The sequence below is a fragment of the Nomascus leucogenys genome, chromosome 18 (assembly GCF_006542625.1).
Source record: "Nomascus leucogenys isolate Asia chromosome 18, Asia_NLE_v1, whole genome shotgun sequence".
Taxonomy (NCBI): domain Eukaryota; kingdom Metazoa; phylum Chordata; class Mammalia; order Primates; family Hylobatidae; genus Nomascus; species Nomascus leucogenys.
In genome coordinates, this window is record NC_044398.1 from 2,761,224 (window position 1) to 2,785,072 (window position 23,849).

At 34.5% G+C, this 23,849-nt stretch overlaps 1 protein-coding gene across 10 annotated transcripts in view; it reads left to right on the forward strand.

Annotated features, from left to right (window-relative positions):
- The window catches only part of SNAP91 (synaptosome associated protein 91), a 159,664-nt gene that overhangs the window by 90,897 nt on the left and 44,918 nt on the right, over positions 1–23,849 (forward strand). For 9 of the 10 annotated variants that reach the window (XM_012497051.2, XM_003258285.4, XM_004091097.3 and 6 more), the window contains exons 10-16: positions 1,997–2,067; positions 4,187–4,192; positions 8,318–8,345; positions 11,163–11,272; positions 13,179–13,297; positions 17,980–17,994; positions 18,141–18,308. In XM_012497051.2, coding sequence (XP_012352505.1) covers positions 1,997–2,067; positions 4,187–4,192; positions 8,318–8,345; positions 11,163–11,272; positions 13,179–13,297; positions 17,980–17,994; positions 18,141–18,308 — 517 coding nt within the window. The remainder of the gene's footprint in view (positions 1–1,996; positions 2,068–4,186; positions 4,193–8,317; positions 8,346–11,162; positions 11,273–13,178; positions 13,298–17,979; positions 17,995–18,140; positions 18,309–23,849) is intronic. The other variant, XM_030799172.1, reaches the window with a different exon arrangement.

Here is a 23,849-nt window from a genome sequence, read left to right on the forward strand (position 1 = left end):
TCTCTTCCTGGGTTTTTTGTTTTGTTTTGTTTTAGGTAACTAAGAAACTTAATAGGATAAAATATTACTGATTTTTGGTTATCCCATATTTGTTGCTATTTTGTGACTATAAATAGCATTTTTCTTAGACCATGTTTTAAACTTAGGTTTAGCCAAAAAATATCACACTTTCTTTACATTACATTTAACATTCAAAGTATCTTAAGTCTTCTAACTGGAAAGAAGTTCTATGGCTTATTTTTTTTCCTTACTGCGATCCCAGTGAAAAAATAGAAATATGAAAAGTTTATATGCCCAGACCTCCTAAATTCCATCATTGTCATCATCATTATCATCATCACTCACAATTAGTGTGACAGTTTTGAAGTTATCAGATGTGAATTCATCTAAAAATTTTGAAGCCATTTATATTTTTTTCTTTTCAATGTTATTATGTACATTCTTTATTCAATGAGCATTTCTTTATAGTTTATAATCTGGTATCTAGAACAAAATTTTATGTATCTCTTTTAAAATTCATTTTTTAAACTTAGAAATATTGTCTTAGTTGTGGTTTACTATAATTTATTAAGTCCATTTTCATCTGAGTTGTATTTTAAAATCCTAATTTTTGTAATTTCCTAAACGTATTATATCCCCCTGATAATCTTTTTTTTTTTTTAACTCTATAGCTCAAAGCTTTTAAAATAATGCTGACAGGGCTGTTCTTTTCTATCTTACCTTCATCATTTTGATCAAGTTAATATTTTGGTTCACTTAGTAATTTTTATATATCTAAATTTACATGTTTTAGTTCACTTGGTAATTTATACCTATAATAATCACATAATTACAAATATAATAATCACATAAATGTTAAGATAGTTTAAGAGTCTATTAGTGAAATGAAAAATGGATATTAAATAAATGTCCTGAATTTTCAAAATTAAAGATTTTTAATAAGAATTGTAATCTGTCATTAAAGGTACGGTGTAAAAGATACAGTTATATGAATGTCTGTGAATTCTGTGAGTTCCTTTATCAGTTACCATAGTTACTTCAATGTCCTTCAAAATTAATTTCACATTAATTTAAAGAAGAATTGTCAGAATTAAATATATCTATAAGGGTAGTTATATATTTCATTTAAGAAATGCTATTCTTTGAATGCCTATGCTGCTGTTAAGGTCTAATTTGTGTTACAACTATTTGAGAGAGACAAAATTAAATCTCTAATGCTTAAGGAATAGATTGGGTGAAACATTTGCATGAACCTATTATTTCTCTTTAAGTATACAGTGAAATGTCATCGCTTTATATTGCCTAAAATTTTATTTATAAAAGGAAGCATTCAAGTATTTCTTAATAAGAGTTGAAATTTATTAAATTTGCCAATACACAGTGCTCTGATATTACATTTGCTAAAAGTTACTTTATTATACATATAAATATATTTTTATATATAAATAGGTCAATAATACAATCTTAATTGTTATTGATTATTAGAATTATATTCTTTTCCCCACAACTCTCACTCACCACCTTTTTCAAATATATTTAAATGGTTTTTCCTAATATTTCAGACAAACATAGATAAGTGAGATTTTACTGTATTTTCAAATTTCTGTAAATTTGTATTTGGGCACTTATATTTTTGACTTGAATACAAACACTTACTCATTTTTACTGTGGTCTTATGAAAAGGAGTTGGTGAAGTTGATTTGAGTTTACTGCATATAAGTAATATATTAGTAAAAGTCTATCCGATGTAACTCTACACTGAAACCACACTGTAATGCTATTTGTTATGCAGTGGAGTTAAGTCTGTTTAAGATGAGTCTGTCTGAAAGTCCATGGAGTTTAAATATTTAAATACTGAAAGGACCTGGAATTAAATTTTCTCATATGTATATCGGGGTCCATCCACAGACTTCCACCATACAGTTACAGTGACATTACAGTGTGTTTACATTGAAAGTAAACAATGCAGACATTTATTTTTACTTTCTTATTGTAGGCTCCCAGCAGTCTTATGGAGACGCTTGAACAGCATCTAAATACATTAGAAGGAAAGAAACCTGGAAACAAGTACGCATTAGTTGTATATTCTAAATAAGATGAAAAATACTAGAGTCGTTCTTCTAAGAATGAGATTTATCATGGTACAACTTATATTGCTCTAGTTTTAGGTCATGCTTTGTTGTAATTTTCTGGGCTCCCTCAGAACCCCTACCCTTCCTATTAACTTATGACAGTGGGTATAGACAATCTCTCTGCAGGCTAATGCAGCAAGTTAGTAGATTGTACCTACATTAACTGAACCTAATGATTTGAACATTTGCCCTTAGAAGGAATTCACAATACGTGGAAAAATAGTTACTCATGTTTAAAAATCACAGCTGTTCTCATTGGACACGAGTGAAAACAAGCACAGTTTCACAAGCAGCCTTGAGCACTGTATTGTCATTGTCAACCCCACTGTGGAAAAAGAAAAGCCCTCAAGTAGAGTTTTTTGGACTCCAGTCTCTCCCTACTTGAACCATTAGACATGGCATACTACTGACATTTTATTCATAGATCCTTTTATATAGAGAATAGCAATCAAGCAGTGATAAGTACAATTTTACTAGATTTTCATACCTTTGTGTTTGGGTACTTATATTTTTGACTTTTTCCTCACTACGTGCACAAAATGTCCAGGTTCCTTTTTTTTTCTTTTTCCATCTCTCCAGCAGGTCTGAAACTTGTCTATTCACAAGGCCTGGTGTTTTCCAATCTTTGTGCCTTATTCAGACTATAATTCTGCAAGTCTTAGGATGCCCACCCTCCTTGTCCTGCTTTGTAAATCTTATGCATCCTGGGAAGGCCATCTCTAGTCCTACCTTCTCATGAAGACTTTCTTTATCTTGAACTGCTCAGTATTGTGGCTATTTCTTTTTTTACATGTATGATTTAAGTAGATTTTCTGAATCTAAAGGTTAGGGACTATTTTATACTTCATTATGTCCATTTAAACACTTAATGTAGGTCCTCTACAGAGAGAGCTTGGAATCCGTCTTTGTTGATGATACCAGCTTTCTGTTTATTCCATTTAGGTTGACAGCAGGAGTTAGTAGAGACAACCCGTAAAATGATCATTTCAGGGCTGTAGGCTGATCACAGATTTTACCTATGACAGAGCTATCAAAATGCAACTGTTTTCTGACTTTGTTGCCTCCGGACATTCTCCCAGAATCTAGGCTTCTGTCTTGATGTTACTTTTTTTTTTTTCTGGTTGTTTCATTAGCTGTGTTATTTCTATAATATTTTTTCAAGTTAGTGTAGAAATTATTGCATGTTTTAAATTTGCAATGATAAGCAACAGTATAAGAGTATTCCAGACAATTATGGCCGAGCTATTTGGAATGATGGATAGTAGGAGCTCTCAGGGGCTCTTTCAAGGTTGTTTCCTTGAAAACAACCTTGGAAGCAGGCTCTGCCTCCAATCTCAGTGTGGCGGAGGATGATCAGACTTGACATGAGATACATTAGATTACAATAAGAGATGCCCTAGTACAGTTATTTCTGGGCCCACCCTCTATTAGGGTATCTGGGTAGCCAAATGAGTTGCCTAGGATTTAAGCAAGTGGAGACGGGAAGCTGAGAAATGTTTCTGCTCCTGTGACAGAAGGACCTCTTTAGTTAAGGAAATATGCACATCCACTAAAGTTAAAATCTCTCTCTTGTGCAGTGCTGGATGCACACTGTAAGTCAGCTTCTCTGAACTCTTCCACTCAGGGTCCCCCAAACCCCACATAGGGCCACACTCTTCCCTTGTTTTTTTGTTAAATCTGTCAGTGCTGCAGTCACAGAGAAGCCTCCTTGGGTAGCTAGAATGGATCTCATTAGCCCTGACTTCAAATCTAAATTCGCCCCCTTGTGGTCACCACAAGCTATTTTTGGAAAAAAAAATAGTTATGGACATTTAGTTACATTTCTAGAGAAGTGAAATTTAAAATTCAATAATCCTCCATTTCAAATTACTTTTTTCTTATATGATTTTTCTTTTTCCTTTAAAATCATTTTATGCTTGTCATATTTCTCTTCTGAATTGGCTAAAACCACATTTGAACTTGTCTTTTGCTTATTCCCTATTTTTTAAAATAAATGAACTGTAATAGTTAACTATTCTCTTCTTTGTATGTTTGTGCTTACCTTGGAACTTAAGTGAAGGGTGAGTACTTTATGGAGTGAGTTTTTTGCATTTGGTAATTACTAAAAATGCAAAAAACACTCTTAAGATTCCACATTTGGTATTTAGAAGATTTAAAACTGATTTCTGTCCCTTTTACACATGTGTTTTTTCATTATGCTTTATTTTTGTCTCCCAAGTTGACTAGCATAAATGGTTTTACTTTCTTTTGGTCTTCTTGGATCTGGACTAACAGTTTCTCTTAGATGGATATATGTATATATATTTATATATTCCTCTTATATTTTATAAATGAAATTTTTTTTTATTTGCTTAGTAAACAAAAGATTTCCCCATGGCTGATAGCATAAATGCTGAAAAACAAATTTATAAAGAAAATTAACTACTTAAAATTGTTTTATTTGTCTTCTGGTCACAGTATAAAACTATTCTAACCTCTAAACCAAGTATATACATAAACTGAAGCATTTGCAAATGTCTGCTATGAAGAATATGTATGCCCTTTATATTTAGTACCTTGTGTCCACTGCTATTTATTTTTGTAATTGTATGCAATACTCTGTGATATACCTTTATATATTGTCTGTTTCTATAATTCCACAGTACAAAAGAGAGAAATTTATTTTATTTATGTGGGTTTACTAAGTTTTGAGGTTACAGGAAATTTAAGATAAGTCTTTTGTAATTCAAGTTATTTGAAGGATGTAGATAGATCTTTCACATCTGTATTTTTTTCTGGCTAGCACTTACACTGAAAACTATATAGGGATTATTGTTATGACTCATAAAACTTAACAAAATATTCTATTTGACGGCTTCCTATCAACATCTTGGAAGGAAATATGGACATTTGCTGTGTTCATAGTGAAACCTATGAGTTTGTAGTAATTTTACAGAATTTAGAGTACATTACTTATATGGGTCATTCATTTTCTTCTAAAATTATCTTAATGCCTTGTTTTTCCAACATGGTTCATTATCGACTAGATTTTTCTAGGTGAAATTATTAATAGAAGTATTGGTCTTTTAATAAATATTGTCTATATATAAATGATGTAACATCTTCTTTCCTAAAGGGCAATGACTAACATTAGGGTGGAAAACCAAGCGAGAAACACATAAGAAGAGCAATTTATATGTTGTGTAAGAGAGAAGCAAATGTGCCAAGCTTATCTGTGTTTTGGAGGTTGGAATGTAGACTGAGCACAGGCCCCGAGGAGCAGATAGACTTGGACTAGAATCTGGAATTCACCGTTAAAGCACGATGAGACATGGGAAAGTTATTAACCTCTCCGAGCCTGGGAACCTTCAGAGTTAAATCCGTGATTAATGGTGCTTTTGAAAGCTATGGCCCCATTGGAGCACCTCTGGTTCTCACCCTTTTAATTAAATCACAGCAGAAGCCAACTCTGGTTAGAAAACAGAGGTCACACATCCTGACAGTTTTGTTTCACAGAAAATAACTTTTTAAAGACTTCTGGTTAATTTATTGATTATAGAATGAATACCTGAATATATTCTAATTTAAAAATTCAAATAATACAGAAAATGTCAGATAATATGTAAAGTGCTAGGGATATAAAACAATGGGATGAGTTCCTTCCTTTCAAAAAACTTAGTATCTAGTGAAGAAGATAGAGAATTAAACAGGCAACTAAGATATAAGTGGGGTGATATCTCAACAGAGACAGTAGGAGAGTTTTGTTTGTTTGCATAATTCATGGGATAACTACAAGTATAATTTAGTAATATTGTTTATGTGGAAGCTTGGCAAAATGATTCTTGTACCAATTATGATTTTTCATACTTAAGTATGATATTCTTTTTTATAGCAGGTAGAACAATTCTATCATTTTTATTATATCTTCATTCTTGCTATGGGGTTGAAGATGTTATAGAAGAAGTTATAATATTTTAGGTATTAGTTTGGAAGTGTATTTCTAAAGCCATTGATTTTTTTTTTTTTTTTTTTTGAGACGGAGTCTTGCTCTGTCTCCTAGACTGGAGGGAATGCAGAGGTGCGATGTCAGCTCACTGCAACCTCCACCCACCAGGTTCAAGCAATTCTCCTGCCTCAGCCTCCTGAGTAGCTGGGATTACAGACGCGTGCCACCACACCCAGCTTATTTTTTTTTTTTTTTTTTGTATTTTTAGTAGAGGCAGTATTTTGCCATATTGGCCAGACTGGTTTCAAACCCCTGACCTCAAGTGATCTGCCTGCCTTTACCTCCCAAAGTGCTGGGATTACAGGCGTGAGCCACCGCACCTGGCCTATTCTCTTTTCTTTATTAGTATTTATAATTGTATCAATACCACTAAGAATTGGTTTATGAAAATTGCTTGAGAGAGAAACAAATTAATTTAAATTAATTCATTCTTAGAAAGTGACCAGGCCAAAGGCTTCTATATTTTCTTTGCAGAATTCAGGCTATTATTTTCTTGAATTTTTATTTAGATTTAACTCCCTTCCTTTTTCATACATAAAGGGAAGAAATAGTGGGAGTGGAGAAATTATTAGCCAAAACTCACTGGGACATTTTCCACCTTATGCTGTACTAGATTTTTAGGTTCTGAAGTAATCTACTGTAGATATTTCAGTAGACCCTTTGATACAAACAGTATAGATAAAGGTATATCCTTTCCCTCATAGACTATATTACTCTTAAGATAACATTTAGCCAAACTACATGTAACCAAGTTGTTACCCTCATGCTTGTTATATAGCAGAAATGTCTGTGCCCTTGCTACCTGTTGTTTAGATTCATTGTAAGTAGAAATTAAATTCAAACAGGAAATGGCAGGCTGTATTTGCAAATGAAGTTGAACTTAAAAGATATTAACTTGGGCCAGGCGCGGTGGCTTACGCCTGTAATCCCAGCACTATAGGAGGCCAAGGCAGGCGGATCACAAGGTCAGGAGATCGAGACCATCCTGGCTAACATGGTGAAACCATCTCTACTAAAAATACAAAAAAAGAAAAAATTAGCTGGGCGTGGTCGCGGGCGCCTGTAGTCCCAGCTGCTTGGGAGGCTGAGGCAGGAGAATGGCGTGAACCCAGGAGGCAGAGCTTGAAGTGAGCCGAGATCGTGCCACTGCACTCCAGCCTGGGTGACAGAGTGAGACTCTGTCTAAAAAAAAAAAAAAAAAAAAAAAAGAGTTATTAACTTGGCATATAATACTGTTGAATTTGCTATATCCAATAAGACAAAAATTCATAATATTGTACAAAATTCCACTTACTAAATTTCTGCTGTAATTTTGTTTTGCTGCTGCTATGTGTGTGATATTTTCTCTGTAGATGAGTAAAAAGTCATCCCTACCATCCAGTAAGGCGGCGAATATAGGCTGCTTATTGAAATGTATTTAATCTACATCTTGTTTTGTTATTCATTTTTCACTAACTGAAGTTAGTAAAATGTGAACTGTTCTGGCAGTTATTTCTGAAGCACTTTGCTAGAAGTGCTCTGCAATAGTCAATGCTACCAGTAATATAACTTAAAATTCACCCCTTCCTGATTTTCCCTCATTTTCTTAGAAAAAAGCATCGAAGTTGCTGTTTTTTCCCTCGCTCCCACTAGTTATAACAGGATGATGGGAATATTTTTCCTAGAATATTCTTGCTAGACATTTTATTACAGCCATAGGGAAAAACAAAAAACAGACTTCAATAGTATGAATATGGAAGCCGAGACATAGTTCAGGCACAGGGCCTGTAGGGATCTTCACAGTGTACTTTAACCTTAGTGATTTAAACCACTGGGTATTGGGGTTTTTTATAATTCTGCAAAGCATGGTTTTTTCCAAGCCTTCTGAAAATGGTTTTAAATTCCCATTTGGACAGTTTGTTTTTTATGGACATAGGCAATAATGTTTGACTCAAAGAATTTGAGTTGCGAGAGATATAGAAAATAATGTTGAATTTAAGTATTTCTAGCACTGGAAATTAAGTAGATGGAAAACAGTGGAAGGGGATGTCATTACTAAGTAAAAGATTACAAGTTTTTTAAAAATAGTTTGTCCATTATTTTAAAAGTCTGTATATAAAACAAGTTAGTGCTTGACCACGTGAAATCCAACTTAAAGGCTTCTACAAATATATTCACATATATATATTCAGTTTTAATTTTTTTTTATGTTGCCTTTTAGATCTGGTGCTCCCTCTCCATTAAGTAAGGTAAGTTTGGTTTTTTGTTTGGGGATTTTTGTTTTTTGTTTTTTACCATTTTACCATCATAAAGTGTACAGTTCAGTGGCATTATGTACCTTTACATTGTTGTACAACCATCCCCACTATCCATTTCCAGAACTTTTTTTTTATCTTTCAAAACTATAACTATACCATTAAACAATAACTTCCCACCTCCCTCTCTCCCCGAGCCCCTGGCAACCACCATTCTACTTTCTGTCTCTATGAATTTGATTACTCTAGGAACCTCATATGTGTGAACTCATATAGTATCTGTCTTTTGGTGACTGGTTTATTTCACTTAGCATATCTTCAAGGTTCAGCCATGTTGTACCATGTGCCTGAATTTCCTCCCTTTTGAAGGCCGAATTATATTCCATTATATGTATATACCACACTTTATTCATGCATTCATCTGTCACTGGATATTTGGTTGCTTGTATCATTTGGGTTTATGAATAATGCTTCTGTGAACGTGGGTGTACAACTATCTGTTTAAGTCCCTGGTTTTGATTCTTTGGGGGTATATACCCAGAAGTGGAATTGCTGGGTCATATGGTAATTCTAATTTAAATTGTTTGAGGAAAGGTAAGTTACGTTTTTATGTATCCTCCTTTACATATGTAGTATATGTCCAATGTAGTATAGTATACGTAATTTAGTCCTTTGTTTGGACTAAGTATTTTTAAACTTGGAGAGATTTTCATGTATTTACATTACAACAGAAAACAAATGTTATCAGTAGAATGTTTTAATAGTTGTAAAACATTTTTACATATTCTAAATCAGAGTCGTATGAGGTAGGTAATGTGATATTGTGCATGTTTCAATGGTAGAGAAATCCATTGTAATTGGATGTCTTTCCACAAATATGCCCTTTAGACAGTCTACTATAATAACTTTAATAACTCATTTACCTCCTCGTCTCTTTTTTACCATATGAAAGGACAGGATTAGGGTTATTAGTGACAAGAGTATTTACTTCTATAGGTCTCTAGTTCACATTTACCATTGTATTCTTCAGACAAAAATGTAATAGACCTGTTTCTTCCTCTTTGACAAATTTCCATTATATAATTGCTGTCATTACAGATATTCGAGGATATCATTATGGCTGCACTGGTGATTTCCAGACACCATGTACTATGCCAGTGATGGGTTGGCTGGCTGCCTAAGATCCCCTCAGGGACCTTGAACAATCAGTCAGATAAAACAAACAAGTGTAAAGCTCCATTTATTCTGATATAAGGCCAAGTTTAAAACCATTATGTCTATGTGAAAAACTCCAATATATGACTGCTGAGTAGAGTGTCGTAAAATTGTGGCATCCTTTGGGTTGGTCTGTTTCTACATTTTGGCAAAACTGAATTTTACTGACTTTTTCTTTTTGTAATAACAGATTATTTGGGTTCTGTTTTCCTAGCTCTTACATCTCCTCAGAGCTTGTTGTTACAGGGCATTTTTAATGGGCTTCTGTAGAGTTTCATTTTTTGCATTTATGTTCATAATATTTATTGCTGTCATGAAGTTCTCAGTGTTTCATCAGTATCATTTTTTCTAAACTTATTTACATGCATTGGCTTTTAAAAATCTTTTCATAGAGGATTTCTCAATGTTCCCAATGGATGACATACAATTAGCTTTAACTAGTCCTTTCTCTTCCATTGATCATGTTTTGTATTCCATTTGGAAGATTTGGATTTTCGTTCAAGAGAGAGGTCTGAGTTGATATTTTCTGATCAACAACATCCACACTGCTCGTGTATCCTCCTTTCTTGAAGTGCTAAATGCTTGGCACTTGCATATCTATTGAATTTTGACTTTTGGATTAGTTATATTCTTGGACAAACATATTATTTAAGTCTGGAAATTTCTGTAAATTTCTGATCTCCTCAGTTTTTTTTTCCCTCAAATTATTCTTTTTAAAACTTCCTTTATGTTTGGTCTGTTTGAAGTCAGATGTCCAGTTAGGGGAGTATCTGATAGCTCTGGCTTGGTCTTGGTCTTCATGAATCTTCCTGCTGTTATATCTCGTCTCCACTTACAGAACTAAGTATCAATAGATTGTTTTGAAATGTTCCATTAATCTTTCTGTTGTGAATGCATGGAGAATTAAATATACCAGACAAAATTGTTTAGTTACAATAACTAAAAATCTTGTAATATATTAATTGACTATTAATACCTCTTCTTAAAAAAACCAGTCCAGAAAAATAAATACTAGATTTTATTTTTACTATTTTAGTTTTATCTATGTCATCTTAGTGATGGGCTATAGTCATGATATCTTCAAAACATCAGTGGCTTGAATCTTGCTGGTGAATCGTTCTCTTCCAACTGTGAACTATTTCGCAAGTTAGATTTCTGGATTTGAAGGTCATCTGAGAGGACCTCACATGAAATCTTTTTAGGATGACAAGAAAAAATAATGACATTGGTTTTTTTAGCAATTACTACAATTAATAATTTTTGAAATTTTTTACAGCTAGTAAGATCTTTCCTAATAATTTTATGTTCAAGACATACATTTAGCTTCTATTTTAATTAATGAAGTCATTGCAATGTTAAGCCAAATATTTTATCATTTTATATAAATTACATTTAAAATTTGTAACATGTTTTAGCCATTATTGATTATTTATTACAATCCTTGATTTCAAATTTTATTGAGTTTTTTTTTTCCTCCACAAAAAATTACAAAAAAAAATTACTGGGCATGTCATGGGTATACAAAGAAAAGTCCTGCTGCCCTGTGTCCTGTAGATTCATATTTGACTCGAGTGTGCTGTGCATCTTCACTTTCAGTCTTCTCCAGCCACAACTGTTACGTCTCCTAATTCTACACCAGCTAAAACTATTGACACATCCCCACCGGTTGATTTATTTGCAACTGCATCTGCGGCTGTCCCAGTCAGGTTGGTTAATAAATATGCAGTTAACTGTTTATTAATATTTTATTAGAAATTGGTTTTATTTTTATGTGCTGTACCCAAATGATTTCACCAAAGGAAATTTAATCCTAGTTATGTGATATGTTGAGGTTTTTACTACACAAAGTACATTGTTTACTCCTGTGCCTCTTAAATCATTAGAAAGACGTAAGCTATAGAAATCACCTTGTTGTCACAAACTGGGAAAGGAAATGGAATAACGATACACACAGTTTCTTCTGAAATTGGCTGATATGGAAAGTGTTTTCTAAAATGTTTCTTCTTGTGGGAAGTTCAAAAGGTATTTTAAAATGCTTTAAAACACACACACACACACACACACACACACACACACACACACACACCAAACTTGGAATTGTTTGACCAATTAGCTAGTGCATATGAGGAACTCACACTCTGGTGGTAGGAGGAGGCCTTCGGGGTATTCCCGATCAGTTTTTATAGAACCTACAGATCAGAACAGTAGTGAGAAATCTGGGGGTGACTGTGCGTTCTTTGAAATCTTCAGCCTCCTAAAATCAATCCCCAGCTCATAGGTGTGTCCTCAAATAATAAATTTAGGTCAATTCCTTAGTTCATTTGCCTTAAGAGGATTCTAGTATCATTTTGTAGTATCTTTGACTCTGATTATGAATGCCCTATGTTTGGAGACATGAACTTTGAACTGAGCAAGAAATCCAAGTATTGTACCCATGTTAACTGTGTGCTTTACTCTCTACTTGCTTAGTTCTGCATTTTATAATAGCAAGTTTGGTATAACCAAGTCCTTTCTGTTACTGTTCTAATATAAATTCCTTCTTATAAAAGCTTTAAGATATTAATAATAAATATGTATTCCTTTCCTGGTATTTAGTCCAGTTGTATTTATGAAATGGACGTCAAAACTAAGCAATGGTTTCAGTGGTTTTGAAACTTTTTTTAAACAGCAGCAGAATCCTTTCTTCAAAAGAATATTACTTGGAAATCTAATATGTAAAAACAGATAAAGATGAAACTGCTGTTTATGAAGGCAGGTGGGACACCTGGGACCCTGATGGCTTGGCACCTGGCCTGGTAACCTTTAAGCCAGTGCTCCTCAAATCTGAATGTATGTGTGAATTGCTTTGGCATCTTATTAAAATGAAGATTCTGAGGTAGTAGATACAGGGTCTGCCTGAGATTTTGAATTTATAAAAATGTCCCAGGATGCTGCTAGTTTGAGGCCTATACTTTGAATAGTAAGGCTGCTCCTTGGAGCTTCTACAGACAGAGAAGCTTTGAAAAGCACAGCCTCAACTGAGTAAAAATTTAAAATGCAGTAGTCATTCTAGGTGAGTCCTCTTACAGGCAAACTCGATATATTATAGTCTAACGTAGGAAAAAGATAAATTAGTGGTTAATAATTCCCTTTAGTGTTCTTTGGTTTATAAATAAATTCTTCTCAAGACATGAATTTTTTTTCTATACAAAAGATTTTAGGAAATAGAGAAAAGATAACCTCAAGGTTATGATTTTGATTTCCGTGTAGAATGTTTCACATATGTCAAGTCCAGCCCACTCTCTGTTTTTGTAAATAAAGTTTTATTTGAACAAAGACATGTTGATTTGTTTATGTATTGTCTGTGTCTTAATTTCATTCTACAATAGCAGAGTCAAGAAATGATAGAGACCAACTGGCCCTCAAAGTCTAAAATACTTACCATCTTGCCTTTGACAAAAGTAGTTTGCCAACTCTTGGTATATGCTATATCTCTATACTTTCCAAAGTATTATTCTGTTATTGGATTTAAAATACCTAAAATCTTTGATGATTTCTGCATGTCTTTATTCAAAAACACCTTTATATTATAAAATTTCAAAATCTGGTTTTAATGTTTTATTTTCCTTTCAGCACTTCTAAACCATCTAGTGATCTCCTGGACCTCCAGCCAGACTTTTCCTCTGGAGGGGCAGCAGCAGCCGCAGCACCAGCACCACCACCACCTGCTGGAGGAGCCACTGCATGGGGAGGTGAGTGAAACCAGACAGCCTTGCCATTTCTCTATTCATTTTATTTCATTGTTTTTACTTAGGCTATAATTGTTAATATTTACTTTTTGATTATCCAAAATGGTATTAGAAACTTGAAGGGAAAATGCTAAGGATGGCATTTATTGATTGAAATATATATTGAGAGAGAGACAGAGAAAGTGCCTGTAATACAGTGAGAATGTTCAAATAGTCATATAGTTTTTACTTTAACAGTTGGAACAAGGAAGTTTTGTGGGTTTTTTGTTGTTCTTTTTTATTACTACTCTGAAATTCTGATTATTTTTAGTAATTGTTCTCTAGAGACTCAGGCCTTAGAGGATTGAGTATTCCCCTTAATTTATGGTTACTCAAAGGTAGCATTTCTAATTTGGTTTGGTCAGGTGTAGCCTCCTTCCTGGATTCTTTTAGGCCTGAATTGATTTTATTCACATTGTATTTGACTTCATACAGTTGAAATCTTTTTACAGATTCTTATTTGTACCAGAAAAAATCCATACTTAAACTGATTGACTAAGAGGAATCACATCTAAGCACTTGATTCCCACTTTATTTTTAGATCTCAGGAAAAAAATCAGCCTTTTATAAATATTTGATTTAAAACATTTAATATTAATATAAAAATTAAAGTAATTGCTTCATAATGCTCAGAGCTGCAAAGAGTTGGTTTTAAATACCATGCCCTCCTGCACCAAACTATCAAAATAAAGTTTTCAAAAAGTTTAAGACATGCTTGTACAACTATAGGAGCAACACAAATAAAAGACTTAGTACTCACTAATGAGGAAACCAGGAAGATGATAAAGCTGTCTCAAAGAACATTTTGAGGAACTGAGCATTTATAGGTATTTTAAAAGGAATGTTAGAATAAGATGGCTAGGTTAGATAGAAAGCTGTTAATGTCCTATAGGGTAATAAAAATCATAGCCTTGAGGTTATCTTTTCTCCCATACAGAAATTATTTGCATCACTAGCAGAGAAGATCTGTAACAACATAACATTGCAGAATCAGAGCCTTTAATGTACAATAATAACTAAGTCAAATGAAGTTATATTTATCTAAATAATTAAATATCCTTCGGTGGTCTTGTTAAACAGTGTGTCAGCATAACATCAAAAGTCCTATCTGTAATCTCTTGATCTCATTTCCAAGTTATTTTGGTAACAAAAGTAAGAGAAAGATAACCAGTTCTGAAATAATGTTGCTAACTATAAATAACATTTAAAATGTTGGCACATTTCCATTTTAAATATGTAAACCTTATCCTATATTGAAATGTTCAACTCCTAAGGCTACAGCTATCAATTTTTAAAATAAAATTGTTCTCTCAGCTTGATTTAACTTTATTAAATTTTGATTGGTAAAGGAAAATATTGCTGAAGAGATTTTATAAGGGCATTCTTTTTTACTCATGTTTTTATTCTGAGCTTCATCATTGATTATTTTAATTTGCTAATAATTTATTTTCATTACCATATTGTCTTTGTTAGAACTTTAATGAATAAACAGTGAAACTGTAAACTAGTCCCTTTTCCATATTCCCTGGCATGAAACTGAAGATAAATTTTATCTTTTTTAAAAAAATTTTGGGCCAGGCGCGGTGGCTCACGCTTGTAATCCCAGCACTTTGGGAGGCCGAGGCGGGCGGATCATGAGGGCAGGAGATCGAGACCACGGTGAAACCCTGCCTCTACTAAAAATACAAAAAAATTAGCCGGGCGTGGTGGCGGGCGCCTGTAGTCCCAACTACTCGGAAAGGCTGAGGCAGGAGAATGGCGTGAACCTGGGAGGCGGAGCTTGCGGTGAGCCGAGATTGCGCCACTGCACCCCAGCCTGGGCAACAGAGCAAGACTCCGTCTCAAAAAAAAAAAAAAAAAAAAAAAAAAATTGGCACCAAAAGAAGAATGCCAAATAAATAAAAGGAAAAAATAAAAGGTGAAATTTTGTTGAATTGCAATATAACATTTTTATTCATTTTCATCTCTAAATACTTTTTGCTAAGACACATAATATTGTAAAGAATTGATTGTCATAACCAATTTTATTAGAACACGTTTTAGACTTTACTAGTTAGAAATATGTAACTATTGATGATTGAAACATTAAAATATCATTGGACATAAAAAGAGAAAGCAGAGCAGTATGGTTTTCGCCAGGGCTGTACTATATGGACAGTGTAGATCATGCATTGCTCCACGGCAGGGCAAGGGGGCGGAAATCCAGCCAGAACTCTTCAGCCACACTGTGAGCCTTTCTCATTATCCTTGAGAAAGAGATGCTTTACTTTTTCTAATCTGTCTCACTACAGGGAGTACCTTTTTTTTCTTCTTTTTAAGATATTATAGCTTTTATTTTAGAATATAGCTTTTATTTTATTTTCAAATTTTAGCCATAAGACAGTAAAATGAACTCATTGGTTTACCAAAGACAGTTGGATTAAAAAAACTGGGTACAGTGACTCATGCATGTAGCTTCTGAGGAGGCTGAGATGAGAATCTCACTTACGCCCAGTAGTTAAGAGTCCAGCCTGAGCAACATAGTGAGATCCTTTCTCAAAAAAAAAAAGAAAAAAAAAAAACACCAAAAAGGCAGTTGGATCCAAATTATATTTCTGACAAAATGGGGCCTGTTCACATGGCTAAACATCAGTTGTCCCAATAGGTAAGCTAATGGGCCAAAATTTGGGGTAAAGCAGTTTCCATAGTAGTTTGATTTTAAAAGCATATTTTTATGCTTTTTTCAATTATTTTAAATGACTATAAGGTTAAAGATTTTTTGATAAACACATAAGATTAATTTTAAAATAAAAACTGAGGCCGGGCGCGGTGGCTCACGCTTGTAATCCCAGCACTTTGGGAGGCCGAGGCGGGCGGATCACGAGGTCAGGAGATCGAGACCACGGTGAAACCCCATCCCTACTAAAAATACAAAAAATTAGCCAGGCGTGGTGGCGGGGGCCTGTAGTCCCAGCTACTCGGAGAGGCTGAGGCAGGAGAATGGCGTGAACCCGGGAGGCGGAGCTTGCAGTGAGCCGAGATCGCGCCACTGCACTCCAGCCTGGGGGACAGAGAGAGACTCCGTCTCAAAAAAAAAAAACTGAGATAGTTCTCAAGTTACAATGAAAGCTAATATTGACTGAGTGCTCCTTCTGTAACAAGTACTATGCTGGTCATCACTACACTTACACAAGAAAGGTACTATCTTTAACCTGTTTAAAATGATAAATATGTGAAAACCATGTAAACTTTCTTATTTCTTTCTTTTTTAACTTTAAGTTCCGGGATACATGTGCAGAATGTTTGTTACATAGGTATACATGTGCCATGGTGGTTTGCTGCACCTATCAACCAGTTATCTAGGTTTTAAGCCCCACATGCATTAGGTATTTGTCCTAATGCTGTCCCTCCCCTTGCCCCAGGGAGTACGTTTTTATAGTTAGTACAAAGGCACCTTATAGGGCCTGATGTTCATCTTTTGATGGTTAGACAGCACTTTTGCCTCAACAAAACATCTACAACTGCAACATTTCATAGCAATAGAAAAGTCAACTATGGGGGGGAAATGCTAATAAATAAATTCTCTGATTTCTAAGCAAAATAGTAAAAATTATAAGACTTTAAGAAATTGAAATAAACTTCTATAATTTGCCCAGTAGATACCCAGTAATGGTTGAAGGTGATGCTAAATTGTAACAGATATGTGTTTGTTCATTTGACTAAGCAAAAAAATAAAATTGTTTCCTCACTCTTGTTTGATAAGATCAAGCCACTTCTATTATTGAAGCATATTTGAATTCGGTATAACTAGGCGGTAAATTATAAACTGTAAAACTCTGTAAGCCTAATTGGATGGTCTCGTTTCCAAGGACCATAGCCACTTCAAATGTCTCTAAATTTTTCTTGGGGGTTATAGGTATTAACACACATTTTTATTTCAGGGGACATTTTGTAATGATAGCATTTTTTTCCTGTTGGTGTAAAGCAACCAAATTTTAGCAAATTCCTTTTAGTAAATTTAATTTAAATTGTGCATATAAGATTTGGCATTTCTACAGGCTAGTGATGAACCCAATCAGCTGGAAGAATACAGAGGATTTTTTAAATCCTCATCTTTGGCTCCCTAATAGAGAGAGTGTTTTATTTTCTTCATAGTAAATTCATGTTGCAGAAGCACAAATAAGTGTGTGTTGTGTGTCTGTATATTTTAGACATGGGAAAACAGTTTCTTTTTATACATGCTTAAAGTGAAATTTCTACTTTTTTTGAGAAATATGGGATTACTGCCAGAATTTATTAGAATTAAAATTATTTACCAACCTGTATTTGAAAGTTAACCAATATTATGTGATGATATGACTCTGATATCTTCATGTATAAGGTTAGCTACAGCACAAGTAGTTTTGTGACCCATTTGCTTGTTAATAAAACGTGGAGTACATGTCTATAGGTGAAACTTGGTCTAGAGGGTCTCTAGGTCCCTTCTAGCTTGACAGTTCCATGATAACAGGTAGTACATTTATTTTTTAATTACAAATGGTGTAGAAGACTCATAAAGCTAAGGTTTTTTTAGTTGGTACCTTATCTGGCTTGGACATTGGTATGGTCATATGTTTCAACTTTAGCTGTTATTTATTCATATGCTGCCGTGTAATGGACATCGGTAGACCTTTTGGGAGAGGGTGAGTAAAGCTTTATTTTTAAACTTCCATTTTGACAGACTTCTGTGTGTTACAACTGTCCTTATTTTGATCATTTGGAGTCTGGTATATCTTTTGTCCTTTGCTTTTCTTCTCTCCGTTTGCTCTCTGTCTCTGGTGAAATATAGATTCTTTGGCTGCACTTTCCTCTGTTCCCTCTGAAGCACAGATTTCAGATCCATTTGCAGCAGAACCTACCCCTCCCACTACGACTGCTGAAATTGCAACTGCCTCAGCTTCTGCCTCCACTACTACAACTGTTACTGCTGTCACTGCTGAAGTGGATCTCTTTGGAGGTTAGTTAGTCTTGCTGCAACTTTCATTTTCCTTTCACGATTGCTAAAATTACTTGGGAGTTAAGGTCTTTAAAGTTTTTTACATTATGTAACAGCATGTCAGAGTGGTGAAGTACTTTTTCAATGTTTATTCATGTATATTTATCTTCACTAAATTCATCAACTTTCTCTTCACTTAATTTTAGTAATTTTATAGCAGAGATTGCAATGCATCAGGACCATTTGATTTTCAGGTTTTTTAACATTAGAATTCATGTTGCTACCTTCAGAACTCCTGCCTTTATGTTCCTGCTCTCCAGTGTCTGTATAAAAGTGGTACCAGAGCTCTCTGTCACCTTTAGGTTTATTTAGCTTTTTGGCCAGATTAGAACTAGCCCAGGGAATATTTGGGGAATGTAGGAGGAGCAACACTGGCCTAAGTTATTTGTTAATATTTAGGGCAAAAAATAATCTAAGAGTAATTCAGGTTTGGAAGCCTCTGAAGAGAGTTTAGGGATGTGCCTGTTTTTACAGCTTTAAGTTTGTTCTGTCCAAATAAAAACTTGGATCATCTTTGGTTTTGCAACTCTGAGAAAACATCTGAAGCAGCACTTGAAAGGCTGATTGAAAACAGATTTAAGTCAGTCTTTGAAATGATTGTCTAAAAATATGCTTTCCATGGAAATGTAAATTCTGACCCACTAAAATATCTTGGACTCTGCCCATGTAATATGCCTGGACCTGATGAGCCATGTGAAGCCAGTTTATTCCTATATGTATCCCTATCTGTGTGGTGCCAGTGTCCACACCTAAAGAAGTTCTCATATCAAACACATATGTCAAGTGATGTTATAGTCGTTATAGTTTTGTGTATCTTCATTACCATATAACATCTTTCCCAGGGCATTTTGAGAATATGGTAAAGAAATTGAAGGAAGAAAATGGTGAGAGCAGGAGAGATTTGGCAGGCTTTGGTGTAATCAGTATGTACCCCTGGGAACATACATTTAACACACTGTCACCTACCACTCTGCTACATGCCATGCTCCAGTCTCTAAGGTTGGCCAACATCATCCAAGACAAGGAGCACTCCACTAGACACAGCGTTGTTGCCACTGCTACACAAAAGACATTTTCTGCTGCCTTGCTGTCATTCATTTTACAGGAGAAACCTGTTTGTAAAAGAGTAGGAGAGAAAAGATTGCAGACCCTTGAATAAAGAGTCACCCATGGTCTGGCGCAGTGGCTCACATCTGTAATACTAGTACTTTGGGAGGCCAAGATGGGAGAATTGCTTGAGCTCACAAGTTTGAGACCAGCTTGAGCAATATAGTAAGACCCTGTCTCTGCAAAATAATTGAAAGCTAGCCAGTTGTGGTGGCATGCACCTGTAGTCCAAGCTACTTGGGAGACTGAGGCAGGAGGATTGCTTGAGCCCAGGAGGTGGAGGTTACAGTGAGCCATGATCATGCCACTGCACTTTAGCCTGGGTGACAGAGCAAGGCCCTGTCTCAAAAATAAAATAAAATTAAAAAGAGTCACCCACTATAGAGGGTTAGGTTTTCATTTATGCCACTATATCCTTTGAAACCAAAAATTTAAATTTTAGCTTACATTTATAAAATCAACTTCCTCTTCCTTCCACAAATCTAAATCAGGTGGTAAATAGAGTTTGTCAAAATTGTTTAGGACTGACTAAAGGTAAGCCTCTTGACCTCCTTTGGCCTCAGTTCTCCCACCTATACAACTGGAAACTTGGTCTAGAAGATCTCTAAGGTCCTTCTAGCTTGAAAGTTCTATAATAATAATAGGTAATACACTTAATAAATGTCTTGATTTAAAATCTATCCTTCCCCCACCCTCTGTTATTGATGTGGCTATGGGTAGTTTCTCATAGGCTTGTGTTAACAGAAAAAAAGTAAGGAAAATATGGACAGGATGCATAATAATTTTGTGCTGAAACATTCTACACCTTAGCTGTTTAGATTTTTTGTTTTCAGTCCACTTAGAAGGAGCTGATTACCCCAAAGAAATCAATCAACTCTATCTTACTTCCCGCGTGGCTCTCTAGAATAATAAAGACTAAGATATTTCTTTGAAATATTCTTTGTGCCATTATGCTGTTTTTGTTTGTCATTTATTTCTGCTTTGACTATATTCATCAAGTAGAAAAATCTGTATGTTTAGAAAATTTTCACGGTGGCATTCTTTGTAGCTTTAAATATAAGCTTAAAGGACGAGTACTGCAGAGAATCACATAACTTAATGCCAAAGAATGAGACTGTTCTTGTGATTTTATCAATATCCTTTCCAGTCATCTGGCTGAGAAATGAGTGTACAATGACAATTACATCTGAAAATCACATCATAATTATTTTATTGATCTGTATAGTTCTATAAATTGTCTCCTGGCTTCTGATAGCTATAAAATTTCTATCCTTTATGTTCAGGAGTCTATATATGTCATTATCTGTTTTGTGATTTTCAGTGATTTTCTGTAATTTCTTTCATGCCTTCATTGGTTTTTAAGAAATTATTCAGAGATTTAATTTTTAAAAAAACCTAAGCTAAAATCTCTTTGGCCATTTTGTGTGGCCATTTTTTAAATATTTTGTCTCTCTACAATGGGCAAGTGGTAGAACTCTAGAATAATCAGAAAACCAGTTATGCTTTGTTTAACACAGCATAACTTTACAACTTTAAAACATGCCTTTTTGAGGTCCTATGCAATAGGTACAGCAACTAAGTAGATTTCTTTAGAAAAGTTTAATGGATTTTAATTTCAGAAGGATGGCTATTTAATTTCATCCCTATCAAATATTAAAACTGTTAATGTATTTTAGTACTATATTTAAATTACAAATTTTAAAAATAATAAATTTTTGTGATTTTTAACAGAAATATTCTGATTGATACACAAATAATGTTTTAGTCTTTTCATTGTAGGTAGTTCATGTAAGTCATTAAAAAAATTTGTCAGATACATTTATTAAATGCTTCATTTTTTAAAGTGAACTTTTAAGAAATGAGATCTTTTTATGATCATGCAGAACAGGATTGCAAGGCAGTGTTATGCCTTAAAAATTTAGTAAAATTTATAAATATTGACAAAAATAAAAGACAAAATCCTTAAAAATAACCATTTTTATATTGATGCAAATTTTACTAACAATAGCACATTGATTTGAACAACACAGGGTTTTTCTAAATACTAGAATGCTAAATTGATGCTAATTCCTCTGCACACCAACAGGGATACCCTTTCAATCAGCTGCGTCAATTTGTGAACAAACCTTCATGAGATTAGTAGTCTGCAAACATTAAACCAAGTGGCTGGAAAACCAAAGAACTTACCTCACAAGCCTGATCACATTGGGTACATGGTGGTCAAAAAACTAAGTTAACCAACCTTCCTTAAAACCAATACTTAAAACACTTTCAACTAGATTTCATGTAAGAGCCTTATAACCTGGGACCTTTGGGGACAAAGAGGAACCAGAATGTGACATTTGTGCTGTTGAGAACAATTGGAACCTTTGTGCTGAGTGTGTGATTTAAGATGGCTTATGTGGCCAAAGTAGATGGAGAGAATAGGTCAGGCTGGGGGAAACAGCAGCTCTTAGATTTGAGGGAGGTAGTCATATGATAAAAAGTTTGAGAGGAAAATTCTTTCTTAGAGTGCTAGAAGGGGAAAAACGACTAGTCTGCAGCAGTCAGCTCAGTTTATGGGTTAAGGCCTAGACTGAGTCCATAACTGAAGAATAGCAGGAGCATGCATTTCTAGGAAATAGAGCTGGTTGAAAAACTGACAGAATGTAGAAATTAACTGCAAATGGGTAACATGAAAAAAAGAACTGAACTGGAAATAGCCGTAGTTTGCAATACTGGAAAGATAATGCTGCCACTTACAATGAAAAAAACTAGATATTTTAAAAATTTTGTTTATTTTTTAACAAATTCAAGTTTTATCTCTCACAGTTCTGGTGGCTGACTGAGCTCAGCTGGGCAGTTCCCACTCAAGGTGCCTTTTGTGGCTGCAGTCAGACAGTGATTGGGCCTGGTACCATCTGGACACTGATTCATGTCTCCTTCGGGGCTAGGAAGATTCAAACAGCTGGGGATGGGAGCAGCTGCAGCTCCTACCGTTAAGAAAATTTCTGACAGGTGTAGATGAGTTAAGTTGATAATATTTAGTTTCAAGTAACAAGAGAAGCATTAAAAGGAGATGTCTTGCTGACAAGTGGATTTTTTAAAACCCTCTTCTGAGGATGTAGCTATAACAATATGGGCTTTATCTCCATACACATAAGTGATAACCTAAAGGGGTCAGCCCATAAATATCTATTTGATCCCTGGCACTAATGTAACTGGTGTTTATTCAATTATAAAGAAGGGAGTAATATAATAGAATGAGGCATATTTCATAAAAAATGCAGTACAGTGGCTAAACACATAAAGCTCAGACAGCTCTGAGCCAAATCCTAACTCTGCCATTTTCTTGGTATGTAACTTTAGTTAAGTCATCACACTTTTTTAAAAAAATAATTTTTAATTGAAAAAGTATATGTGTGTGTATATATACATATATCTCATGTACAACATGATGTTTTGAAATATGTATACATTGTGGAATGGCTAAGTTGAGCTAATCAACATATATGCATTATCTCACTTATTATTTGTGATGAGAACACACACACTTTAAGCTTTGGTTGTGTTGTCTACAGAATGGAGACAGTAGAACCTAAATCACAAGATTGTTACAGAAATTAAATTTAATAATGGCAATATATATGACTGCTATGTGTTTCTACTCTTTGCAATATTATTGGCCTCAGTTCCAAATTTTATAGGAACGAAAAAAAAGAAAACAACTGACCTGACTCGTGGCAAAACATTTACAGCCCTCCCAAAATCTTTTCTTACTTCTCTTATATTCTTCTGCCCTGTTCATAGAGTGTGTGTTGCTCTAAGTCCTCAAGTATAGTATCCTTAACATGGCATTTAGAAAGTAGGCCTAACCTATCCCTTGATGTATTCTTCATTCTTTAGTTTTATTTATTTGGCCTCTCAGCTGACCTGACACTCAAAACATATATTCCTGGCCGGGCATAGTGCCATAGGCCTGTAATCCCAGTACTTGAGGAGGCTGAGGCCAGAGGATCACTTGAACCCAGTAGTTCAAAGCTATAATATTGCCACTGCACTCCAGCCTAGGCAACAGAGCAAGACTCTGTCTCTAATAATAAATAAATTGAACATATATTTCCTCAGTATAACCAAGAGGAACAATCAGATCAGATTAATCCATAAGATATTAATAACTGATGTCCTGTTGTCCCTTCTAGGGATATTTGTGATTTGGTAAAGGGCCTTTTAACCCAAGTAAGTATCTAGTTTAATGTTTGTTATTCCACGTAAAACTAGAACTCTGCATTACTAAAGAGTGTTTCATACTCAGTTTGGGACATGCCAGGTCAAACTGAGAAACAAGTATCTTGACAGTAGCATGTCCTAGAGCCTAATATACTAAGTAAATCACCAAGGAAGAGCATGTACTGT